General features: G+C 52.5%; 1 protein-coding gene across 2 annotated transcripts in view; it reads right to left on the bottom strand.

Annotated features, from left to right (window-relative positions):
• The window catches only part of MARVELD2 (MARVEL domain containing 2), a 34,736-nt gene extending 24,792 nt beyond the window's left edge, over positions 1-9,944 (bottom strand). The window contains exons 1-2 of one of the 2 annotated variants that reach the window (XM_085896437.1): positions 9,838-9,944; positions 2,493-3,150 (exon numbers count right to left, since the gene is read on the bottom strand). In XM_085896437.1, the coding sequence (XP_085752563.1) occupies positions 2,493-3,001 (509 nt within the window). In that variant the 5' untranslated portion in view covers positions 3,002-3,150; positions 9,838-9,944. Of the gene's footprint in view, positions 1-2,492; positions 3,151-9,651; positions 9,775-9,837 lie in introns of those variants that run through there. The other variant, XM_085896438.1, reaches the window with a different exon arrangement.
• Positions 9,945-13,403: the final 3,459 nt, after the last annotated feature.

Raw genomic sequence — 13,403 nt, 5'->3', positions numbered from 1 at the left:
TGGGGGATGACCTAAGATGGTGGTGAACAGAGGTCCTGAAAAGCAGAAGAGAAGAATGAGATTGAAAAGTGTGTGGAAGATGGTTCCACAAGTGGGGAAGGAGGAATAAATGAGTGGATGCGAGCGGTGGTTCTGGATTTCAGTAGTTTCACGAAGAGGAGGTTGCTGGTGGGCCACGTGCGTCCTGCAGATACTTGAGAGGGGCAGAGCATGGAAAGAGCAGAGGGTGAAAGTTCTGAAATGAGGCGGAAGAAGACAGAGAGACCACCGACCTGTCGGCGATGGCGAATTGATAGGCCCATAGACTCAGCTTCATCGTGAGAGATTCCAATGATCTTGAAAGCCTTGGTTTCCATGGTGTCAATCAGAGCAAATACATTCACATGAATATGTAACCTGTAAGACTACTCATAAAGGACATCGAGTTGTCCCATACAGCATTGAGTTTAGTTTTCCTCGGCAGGCACTTCGGCAGGTAACTACGCAGCGACAGCAAATTTACTCTTCACGTCAGTAGTCATCGATCACCTTTATCACCTTCAGGTACCACGTCCTGAGATTCAGGCTGTTTTGGGTGGGGTGAGGTTAACGAGGGCAGAAAAGATCGTGGTTTTGGATTGGGGACGATCTGAGATGGTAGTGAACAACTGTGTTCAAGACCTGGAGGGAAGAATGAGATTGAAAAGCATGTGGAAGTTGGTACCACAGGCAGGAAAAATGAGGTACAAATGAGTGGAGGGAGTTTCACCAGAAGGGGGTTGATGGTGGACCGTGTGAGCCCTGCAGAAACCAGGTGGTAGAAGACAGAGACCACTGATATGTCTGCGACGGCGAAGCGATAGGTCCACAGACTCAGCTTAATCACGGGAGATTCCGATGATTTTGAAGGATTGGTTTCCACGGCATCAAGCTGAGCAAGATGTGAGGCAGGGGAGCCAAATCCAGAGTGGAGAGCAGTGCTCCATTGAGCTGTGAATGAAGGCCTTGTAGGTCAAGTGTGAGAAGGAGACTTTGTATGACTGAGGATGACACGCCACCCAGGCACAACCAAACCACGCCAACCCACGAAATGTACACGATAGAAGCAAACCGTAAATGGTGCGTGAAAGCATGATTACACGTAAATCGTGCATGGTATTTTAAAGGTTATTCAATCCACAATTCCCCTGGGTTTGACAAGTTGACATTTTCTGTTGAGGAAACTCTTCTACATCAGTGGTAAAGTCAACCACCACAATTACCACATTTAGGGGGACAGAAAAACTTCAGAATTCCTGGCAATGTTGAAGAGACTTAGAACAAATCAATGTCTGGTGTTCTCTCAGGGAGCCACGCATCATTGGTCCTTCCTCGTTGTGAAGAGAAGCAACGGTCAATGGCGAATGTTACCTTGTAATGTTGTAGAATTTATTGTTCCCAATCTATGACGATTTAACTTTTCACATCTCACCTTGTGCCAGCGAGACTCTGCTCCCTGCCACTATGGTTCGGATGTCCGACGCTTTTTGAATGAAGTCTTCCCAGACAAGTGGATCGGAAGACGTGGACCAATCGCTTGGCCACCTCATTCACCTGACCGGTCCCCATTGGACTACATGTTATGAGGCGATACAAAGCTGTCGTTTTCCCATCAAAACCACTTAATTTGGATGAACTTAGGATGATCACAAACACAATTCATGAAATCACTCGGCAGCAACTGGAGAACGTTTTCAACAAGTTGGCAAATCGGATTGAACGATGCATTACGAAAGATTGCAGTTATGTTGAATCCTAAAAATGTGAAATGGAACAAGTTTGGGGGAGGGGGAGAGGGGATAAAACCCGACTATTGTTTTGTGCACCATTGTTACCTCTGCCAGCAAAGGTGAAGGAGGTTATGTTTTCATCCCTTTCTGTCTATCTGTGTTTGTGTGCAGGATATCTCAAAAAGTTGTGGACGGACTCGGACGGAACGTGGTGGACAGGTTGGGTGTGTAACAAGGACGAATTGATTAGATTTTGGTGAAGATCCAAATCTGGATCTGGATGAGAGAGTTATTTAGTTTTTAAAGTGATTCTTCACCATTGAGAGATTGGGCCAAAAACGATACAAAGCATGATATTTCAAAAATGTATTGATTGGGCCCGATATGTTCTCGTGGATCAGGCATTAGGTGGCGGAGGTACGCACTCTACCGAGCTCCCTTCTAGTTTAGTTTGTTTCTATCATGTGTACATCAGGAGTTACAAAAGTTCAAAGCAACACAAGACTTTATGGACACCCCACGAGTGCATGTGCGTGCACATAACAGCAATCACGAGTTCAGCAGTTCAGCTGTGGGGACTTGCAGTTCAACTTGTAGTTCAGCAATAAACAAACAAACAAAAAGATCTACATCAGAACCTGCAACATAACCTAACCAGTTGGGCTGTCCCATCAATTATTGGGAATAGGATCAAGAGCAGACAATTCATGTGGGCATGTTGATCTACATTTGGGTTGTCCTCACCACTGGTTGTCTTTGTAGATATTGGCACAAACGCAGGCAAAGATCACAGCACCGCAAAATAGGAGGATCACAGCCAGCAGCCGCAGAAGACCGGACCAAGACCGCATGTAGCCATAGCGTACACGGTATTCTTCTTCCTGTTGGCTGATTGTTCGGAGTGTTACTGAAGGCTCCGCACTCTCCTGCCACCCTGCGGAGTTGAACCCAGATCCACCATTCCAACTCTCTGTTGGTGGTGGCAGGTTCTGGTTTGGCAATCCTTCAGTGCTGTGATGATTAAGATGATCGTCATCATCATCATCCATCGAGAGGTCATATTGCCATGCATCTGCAGCAGGCAATTCCCATTGTGGTGGTTCCGGGTTTCTCTGAAATAAATTTTTAAGGGCATATGGGACAAACCGATGAACAGGCTTGGGTTCTTGGATATCCGATGGGTCACCGACAGGTGGGACTACAGGCAATGGTGGGGCTATTTCAGGAATGTCCCCCAGACCACGACTATCCATCTTGTTTTAGGTGCCAAGGTTATACAAGCCTGTGGAAACCTGTGAAGCACGCAACTGCTTAATCATGCTGCCACCACTCAGGAAACAATTCAAAGTTTGTGAAAAACTCTGTGGGTTCCACAACAGAGCACTTGTGTTTTTCAATACTTCTGCAAGACAGAAAACCAACAATGTCAGTGAAAAAAACAACATTAATATACACACCCAGCCCAAAACACACGAACACATCTACATGTTAAATTATATTCAAGTTAGTTTACCTCGCCTCGCCTCCGCTCCCCCCTCACCACCCCCCCCCCACCAGCCACAAACCTCAACTCGCTACCACCCCCTCACATCTCCACCGATTCCCCATCCCCCACAACAACAAACCTCACCTCACCTCACTACCGCCCCCGCAACAAACAACACCACCGCTCCCCCAACAAACCTCACCACCGCTCCCACCCCAACAGACATCACCACCGCTCCCCCTAACAAACATCACCACCACTCCCACCCCAACAAACATCACCACCGCTCCCCACCAACAACAAACATCACCACCGCTCCCCCCACTACAAACCTCCCCCCCCTACCACTCCCCACCCCCACCACAAACCTCGCAAGCGCTCTCCCCCACCCACAAACCTCGCTACCACTCCCCCACAAACCTCGCTCCGCTACTGCCCCCGCACCCCAACCAAAAACCTCGCAACCGCTCCCCTCCTCAACCACAAACCTCGTCACCGCACCCCCCACCCCCACAAACTTTGCCACCGCTCACCCTCAACAAACCTCGACACTGCCCCCCCACAAACCTCACCACCGGTCCCCTCCAAACCTCACCACCGCTCCCCTTCCAAACCTCACCACCACTGCTCAACCCCCAAACAATCATCACCACCGCTCCCCCCACCCCTGCCAACAAACATCACCACTGTTCCCCCCGCAAAAAACATCACCACTGTTCCCCCCCACAAACATCACCACTGTTCCCCCCCCCACAAACATCACCACTGTTCCCCCCCACAAACATCACCACTGTTCCCCCCCCACAAACATCACCACTGTTCCCCCCCACAAACATCACCACTGTTCCCCCCCACAAACATCACCACTGTTCCCCCCCACAAACATCACCACTGTTCCCCCCCACAAACATCACCACTGTTCCCCCCCACAAACATCACCACTGTTCCCCCCCCACAAACATCACCACTGTTCCCCCCCCACAAACATCACCACTGTTCCCCCCCACAAACATCACCACTGTTCCCCCCCCACAAACATCACCACTGTTCCCCCCCACAAACATCACCACTGTTCCCCCCCACAAACATCACCACTGTTCCCCCCCCCACAAACATCACCACTGTTCCCCCCCACAAACATCACCACTGTTCCCCCCCACAAACATCACCACTGTTCCCCCCCACAAACATCACCACTGTTCCCCCCCACAAACATCACCACTGTTCCCCCCCACAAACATCACCACTGTTCCCCCCCCCACAAACATCACCACTGTTCCCCCCCACAAACATCACCACTGTTCCCCCCCACAAACATCACCACTGTTCCCCCCCACAAACATCACCACTGTTCCCCCCACAAACATCACCACTGTTCCCCCCCACAAACATCACCACTGTTCCCCCCCACAAACATCACCACTGTTCCCCCCCACAAACATCACCACTGTTCCCCCCCACAAACATCACCACTGTTCCCACCCACACAAACATCACCACTGTTCCCACCCACAAACATCACCACTGTTCCCACCCACACAAACATCACCACTGTTCCCACCCACACAAACATCACCACTGTTCCCACCCCCACAAACATGACCACTGTTCCGCCCCCACAAACATCACCACTGTTCCCCCCACAAACATCACCACTGTTCCCCCCCCACAAACATCACCACTGTTCCCCCCCACAAACATCACCACTGTTCCCCCCACAAACATCACCACTGTTCCCCCCCACAAACATCACCACTGTTCCCCCCACAAACATCACCACTGTTCCCCCCCCACAAACATCACCACTGTTCCCCCCCACAAACATCACCACTGTTCCCCCCCACAAACATCACCACTGTTCCCCCCCACAAACATCACCACTGTTCCCCCCCACAAACATCACCACTGTTCCCCCCCACAAACATCACCACTGTTCCCCCCCACAAACATCACCACTGTTCCCCCCCCCACAAACATCACCACTGTTCCCCCCCCTGGGCAAACATCACCACTGTTCCCCCCCACAAACATCACCACTGTTCCCCCCCACAAACATCACCACTGTTCCCCCCCACAAACATCACCACTGTTCCCCCCCACAAACATCACCACTGTTCCCCCCCACAAACATCACCACTGTTCCCCCCCACAAACATCACCACTGTTCCCCCCCACAAACATCACCACTGTTCCCCCCCCCACAAACATCACCACTGTTCCCCCCCACAAACATCACCACTGTTCCCCCCCACACAAACATCACCACTGTTCCCCCCCCACAAACATCACCACTGTTCCCCCCACACAAACATCACCACTGTTCCCCCCACACAAACATCACCACTGTTCCCCCCCACAAACATCACCACTGTTCCCCCCCACAAACATCACCACTGTTCCCCCCCACAAACATCACCACTGTTCCCCCCCCACAAACATCACCACTGTTCCCCCCCACAAACATCACCACTGTTCCCCCCCCACAAACATCACCACTGTTCCCCCCCACAAACATCACCACTGTTCCCCCCCCACAAACACCACTGTTCCCCCCCACAAACACCACTGTTCCCCCCCCACAAACACCACTGTTCCCCCCCACAAACATCACCACTGTTCCCCCCCCACAAACATCACCACTGTTCCCCCCCACAAACATCACCACTGTTCCCCCCCACAAACATCACCACTGTTCCCCCCCACAAACATCACCACTGTTCCCCCCACAAACATCACCACTGTTCCCCCCCACAAACATCACCACTGTTCCGCCCCCACAAACATCACCACTGTTCCCCCCCACAAACATCACCACTGTTCCCCCCCACAAACATCACCACTGTTCCCCCCCACAAACATCACCACTGTTCCCCCCCACAAACATCACCACTGTTCCCCCCACAAACATCACCACTGTTCCCTCCCCACAAACATCACCACTGTTCCCTCCCCCACAAACATCACCACTGTTCCCTCCCCCACAAACATCACCACTGTTCCCCTCCCCACAAACATCACCACTGTTCCCTCCCCCACAAACATCACCACTGTTCCCCTCCCCACAAACATCACCACTGTTCCCTCCCCCACAAACATCACCACTGTTCCCTCCCCCACAAACATCACCACTGTTCCCCTCCCCACAAACATCACCACTGTTCCCTCCCCCACAAACATCACCACTGTTCCCCTCCCCACAAACATCACCACTGTTCCCTCCCCCACAAACATCACCACTGTTCCCCTCCCCCACAAACATCACCACTGTTCCCCCCCACAAACATCACCACTGTTCCCCCCCACAAACATCACCACTGTTCCCCCCCACAAACATCACCACTGTTCCCCCCCACAAACATCACCACTGTTCCCCCCACAAACATCACCACTGTTCCCCCCCCCACAAACATCACCACTGTTCCCCCCCACAAACATCACCACTGTTCCCCCCCCCCACAAACATCACCACTGTTCCCCCCCCACAAACATCACCACTGTTCTCCCCCCACAAACATCACCACTGTTCTCCCCCCCACAAACATCACCACTGTTCTCCCCCCAACAAACATCACCACTGTTCTCCCCCCAACAAACATCACCACTGTTCTCCCCCCACAAACATCACCACTGTTCCCCCCCACAAACATCACCACTGTTCCCCCCACAAACATCACCACTGTTCCCCCCCACAAACATCACCACTGTTCCCCCCCACAAACATCACCACTGTTCCCCCCCACAAACATCACCACTGTTCCCCCCCACAAACATCACCACTGTTCCCCCCCACAAACATCACCACTGTTCCCCCCCACAAACATCACCACTGTTCCCCCCCACAAACATCACCACTGTTCCCCCCCACAAACATCACCACTGTTCCCCCCCACAAACATCACCACTGTTCCCCCCCCACAAACATCACCACTGTTCCCCCCCACAAACATCACCACTGTTCCCCCCCCACAAACATCACCACTGTTCCCCCCCCCACAAACATCACCACTGTTCCCCCCCACAAACATCACCACTGTTCCCCCCACAAACATCACCACTGTTCCCCCCACAAACATCACCACTGTTCCCCCCACAAACATCACCACTGTTCCCCCCACAAACATCACCACTGTTCCCCCCCACAAACATCACCACTGTTCCCCCCCACAAACATCACCACTGTTCCCCCCCACAAACATCACCACTGTTCCCCCCACAAACATCACCACTGTTCCCCCCCACAAACATCACCACTGTTCCCCCCCACAAACATCACCACTGTTCCCCCCCACAAACATCACCACTGTTCCCCCCCACAAACATCACCACTGTTCCCCCCCCCACAAACATCACCACTGTTCCCCCCCACAAACATCACCACTGTTCCCCCCCCACAAACATCACCACTGTTCCCCCCCACAAACATCACCACTGTTCCCCCCCCACAAACATCACCACTGTTCCCCCCCACAAACATCACCACTGTTCCCCCCCCCCACAAACATCACCACTGTTCCCCCCCCACAAACATCACCACTGTTCCCCCCCCACAAACATCACCACTGTTCCCCCCCACAAACATCACCACTGTTCCCCCCCCCCACAAACATCACCACTGTTCCCCCCCACAAACATCACCACTGTTCCCTCCCACAAACATCACCACTGTTCCCCTCCCACAAACATCACCACTGTTCCCCTCCCACAAACATCACCACTGTTCCCCTCCCACAAACATCACCACTGTTCCCCTCCCACAAACATCACCACTGTTCCCCTCCCACAAACATCACCACTGTTCCCCTCCCACAAACATCACCACTGTTCCCCTCCCACAAACATCACCACTGTTCCCCTCCCACAAACATCACCACTGTTCCCCTCCCACAAACATCACCACTGTTCCCCTCCCACAAACATCACCACTGTTCCCCTCCCACAAACATCACCACTGTTCCCCTCCCTCAAACAGCACCACTGTTCCCCTCCCTCAAACATCACCACTGTTCCCCTCCGACAAACATCACCACTGTTCCCTCCCACAAACATCACCACTGTTCCCCTCCCACAAACATCACCACTGTTCCCCTCCCACAAACATCACCACTGTTCCCTCCCACAAACATCACCACTGTTCCCTCCCACAAACATCACCACTGTTCCCCTCCCACAAACATCACCACTGTTCCCCTCCCACAAACATCACCACTGTTCCCCTCCCACAAACATCACCACTGTTCCCCTCCCACAAACATCACCACTGTTCCCCTCCCACAAACATCACCACTGTTCCCTCCCACAAACATCACCACTGTTCCCCTCCCACAAACATCACCACTGTTCCCTCCCACAAACATCACCACTGTTCCCCCCCCACAAACATCACCACTGTTCCCCCCCACAAACATCACCACTGTTCCCCCCCCACAAACATCACCACTGTTCCCCCCCCCACAAACATCACCACTGTTCCCCCCCACAAACATCACCACTGTTCCCCCCCCACAAACATCACCACTGTTCCCCCCACAAACATCACCACTGTTCCCCCCCACAAACATCACCACTGTTCCCCCCCACAAACATCACCACTGTTCCCCCCCACAAACATCACCACTGTTCCCCCCACAAACATCACCACTGTTCCCCCCACAAACATCACCACTGTTCCCCCCCACAAACATCACCACTGTTCCCCCCACAAACATCACCACTGTTCCCCCCCAAAACATCACCACTGTTCCCCCCCAAACATCACCACTGTTCCCCCCCCAAAACATCACCACTGTTCCCCCCCCCACAAACATCACCACTGTTCCCCCCACAAACATCACCACTGTTCCCCCCCCCCACAAACATTACCACTGTTCCCCCCCACAAACATTACCACTGTTCCCCCCCCCCACAAACATCACCACTGTTCCCCCCCACAAACATTACCACTGTTCCCCCTACAAATATCACCACTGTTCCCCCCCACAAACATCACCACTGTTCCCCCCCACAAACATCACCACTGTTCCCCCCCACAAACATCACCACTGTTCCCCCCCCACAAACATCACCACTGTTCCCCCCCACAAACATCACCACTGTTCCCCCCTCCATCATCACCTCTCGTCCCCCCTCCATCATCACCTCTCGCCCCCCGTCTCTCCCCTCCACCACCACCATCACCTCTCGTCCCCCGCCCAGTTTCCCCCTCCCCCACCATCATTCCCTCTCGTCCCCCCGCCCAGTTTCCCCCCTCCCCCACCATCATTCCCTCTCGTCCCCCCCAAACCTCACCTTCATAACTCTCTTACTCAGAACAAACACGAGTAGTGAGAGTTTTTATTACAGACATCTTGTTTATTGATAAGATCAAACTCACGGGGAACAAAACCGTTTAAACGACAAAGAAGAAACAAATCCTCTCACCGAGTAACCTGAAGTGAATTATTTATTCCGTCACGTGACACAACACGACAAACAAATATCAAACTCCTCGTTCCGCGCAAATACGACGAACACGTGATCAATACAAAACGTAAACTAAACAACCTTTACATGTTTAAAACCTTTCTGAACACACGTTCATAACCAAGTAAGGCGGCCATTGCTCACCTGCCCGACTTCCGGCAGCAAACAAGCATTGAGCGTGTTGACGTCATGCGGTCAATACCTGAATGGCGGTGGCGTCGTCATCCTCTTCTTCTTCTTCCTCTTCAGAACGAACATCACCGTCATCCTCTTCCTCCTCTTCTTCTTCTTCATAATTAACATCACCGTCATGCCTTCTCTATCGTTGACCGGTTCTCTTCATGATTGAACGTCGCGTCACATTGATCGGAATAAAGTGAATTTTAAGTGTTCTTGTGAAAGGAAAGGGAGGATGTAATTAAGTCCGAGGAGTGTGACGACGACGACGACGCAGCAGCAACAACAAGAGGGTTTATCGGGCAGGGAGCCAAATACTCCACATAAAGTTATTGAGTTATCGACTTCCACTCACCGATTAAGGTTCATGACTTCGTCCAGTCTGAGCGGTGTGTCCCATGACCTGTTAACCTTGAGTGTGCATGAATACAGTCACGAGTTCAATAAGAAGCAAGAAATGGTGGATCACCAGTGGGCCGATTCGGCGTCATGTCCACCGTCACAAAGGTTAACGGGAATCCCCAGCGGAGCACCACGTCACAAAGGTTAACGGGAATCCCCAGCGGAGCACCACGTCACATAGATTAACGGGAATCCCCAGCGGAGCACCACGTCACAAAGATTAACGGGAATCCCCAGCGGAGCACCACGTCACAAAGATTAACGGGAAACCCAGCGAAGCACCACGTCACAAAAGTTAATGGGAATCCCCAGCGGAGCACCACGTCACAAAGGTTAACGGGAATCCCCAGCGGAGCACCACGTCACAAAGGTTAACGGGAAACCCAGCGAAGCACCACGTCACAAAGGTTAATGGGAATCCCCAGCGGAGCACCACGTCACAAAGGTTAACGGGAATCCCCAGCGGAGCACCACGTCACAAAGGTTAACGGGAATCCCCAGCGGAGTACCACGTCACAGAGGTTAACGGGAATCCCCAGCGGAGCACCACGTCACAAAGGTTAACGGGAATCCCCAGCGGAGCACCACGTCTCAAAGGTTAACGGGATACCCAGCGGAGCACCACGTCACAAAGGTTAACGGGAATCCCCAGCGGAGTACCACGTCACAGAGGTTAACGGGAATCCCCAGCGGAGCACCACGTCACAAAGATTAACGGGAAACCCAGCGAAGCACCACGTCACAAAAGTTAATGGGAATCCCCAGCGGAGCACCACGTCACAAAGGTTAACGGGAATCCCCAGCGGAGCACCACGTCACAAAGGTTAACGGGAATCCCCAGCGGAGCACCACGTCACAAAGGTTAACGGGAATCCCCAGCGGAGCACCACGTCACAAAGGTTAACGGGAATCCCCAGCGGAGCACCACGTCACAAAGGTTAATGGGAATCCCCTGCGGAGTACCACGTCACAGAGGTTAACGGGAATCCCCAGCGGAGCACCACGTCACAAAGGTTAACGGGAATCCCCAGCGGAGCACCACGTCACAAAGGTTAACGGGAATCCCCAGCGGAGCACCATGTCACAAAGGTTAACGGGAATCCCCAGCGGAGCACCACGTCACAAAGGTTAACGGGAATCCCCAGCGGAGCACCACGTCACAAAGGTTAACGGGAATCCCCAGCGGAGCACCACGTCACAAAGGTTAACGGGAATCCCCAGCGGAGCACCACGTCACAAAGGTTAACGGGAATCCCCAGCGGAGCACCACGTCACAAAGGTTAACGGGAATCCCCTGCGGAGTACCACGTCACAGAGGTTAACGGGAATCCCCAGCGGAGCACCACGTCACAAAGGTTAACGGGAATCCCCAGCGGAGCACCACTCACAAAGGTTAACGGGAATCCCCAGCGGAGCACCACGTCACAAAGGTTAACGGGAATCCCCAGCGGAGCACCACGTCACAAAGGTTAACGGGAATCCCCTGCGGAGTACCACGTCACAGAGGTTAACGGGAATCCCCAGCGGAGCACCACGTCACAAAGGTTAACGGGAATCCCCAGCGGAGCACCACGGCCAAAACATCAATCTTGATGAGGTTGAAATCAACTTTATCACTCATCACACAACGCGCCCGACTGGGCCAAAACCATCCCCTCCCGGAATGGCCCCTGCACGGAAACCCCGTGCCCACACAGACATGGAGTACAGAACAACATCATGGCGGAGCCACTTGTTTGTTTTTTCATCTTTTTCTTTCGTTTTCACGCTTATCCATCTACTATCATTCTCGGTGTTATATATAACGAAAGTAGGTGACAGTAACTGGCAACAAATACTGCAGAAGAGTAAGTAAGGTTAAACAAAAATACTTAAATGGTCACTTAGCATGTGGGAGGTCACAGAAATCATGCACTCGTAGTCAGGTATGCTGAGACCATCAGCAGGTAGACTGCCCTCCGGTCGCGGGGATTATTCTGCCCCATGACAGTGTTTATGCGAGCATTGTGACCACAATACGATTCTAAGCATCCAAAATACAATCCTTGAAGTGTTTGGGCTGGTCACGCAGACGGTTGGAGCGTCTCGGTGTACATCCAGTTTGGGACACCGTTGGATGATCCTCACAGGTGTCACGGATGGTCTCAATAGATTGGGAGCAATCAGGTCCATGGGTGTTAAATTTTGGTGATGTACCAGAACCAGGATCTAGCACTTAGCTGATAGGGATTGGCAAGGATTCAGAACCGTTGGCGGGTGAAGACAACTCGTAGGGGATGAATGGGGGATCTGGTGGTTTTATTGCTGGTTGAAGGAAAACGTCCTCGGTTTGCAGTGAACCACCACGCACCCGATTGCGAGGGAGTGGAAGCATATCCTTCCGGAAGTCCGGGACTGTAGCATTTAGATTTTTTGACCCGATAAGCTGCACTCCTCAATTGGGACCCCACAAACTTACGCATGTTGCACCAGGGTCCATCGGTGGCAGAGTCTCCAGTGCACTGCTTGATAATGGCGTGGGGTGCGCTGCGCAATGCAGCACACTGGTGGCGCCTCGAGATTACTTGGTCGATTGCTCTGTCCAAGTGAAGAGCGTAAAAATATCGGTGAATCACGGAACTGAGTTGATGGCGACTCGGATGATCCAGTTGAATGTGTAACGCTGTAAGTAAGCCATTGGACCACCTGATGTGGGACAATGATGCACTCACATGCTGAGGACAAGGTCTTGTCCTGACGGACTACAATTAGACCATCGTTGGAAACTGAAGCGACCTGGAGGTATCACTTGACGTCCTTGATGTTGGTTGCTTTCCTTGATGGGCGGGTGCCCTGAACCAAGTGGGCATGAGTCCGCCTTAGGTCTGCGCACTCTGCCTAGACTGCCTTCCAAGCAGTTCTGTTGGTAAAGGGCAGTTTGGTACGGCCGGAAATGATGTCTTGGGCTGACACATGCAGGACTACGGCCTCCTCCTCGCGTCATATGAAGGTACAAATTTGACAGGTGTCGGTACAGTCTGGTGCATTGCAGTTGGCAAAATCAGATGGGGCGTTGGCGGATCCTGCGAGGTACCGTACGGTCACCTGATAATGGCTGATGGTTGACAAGATTGTGGATATACAAGGGTTTG

Source organism: Eptatretus burgeri, chromosome 9 (assembly GCF_056783735.1).
Source record: "Eptatretus burgeri isolate ZD-2024b chromosome 9, Ebu_testis_v1, whole genome shotgun sequence".
Lineage (NCBI taxonomy): Eukaryota > Metazoa > Chordata > Myxini > Myxiniformes > Myxinidae > Eptatretus > Eptatretus burgeri.
This window is presented reverse-complemented; position numbering and strand designations above follow the sequence as displayed.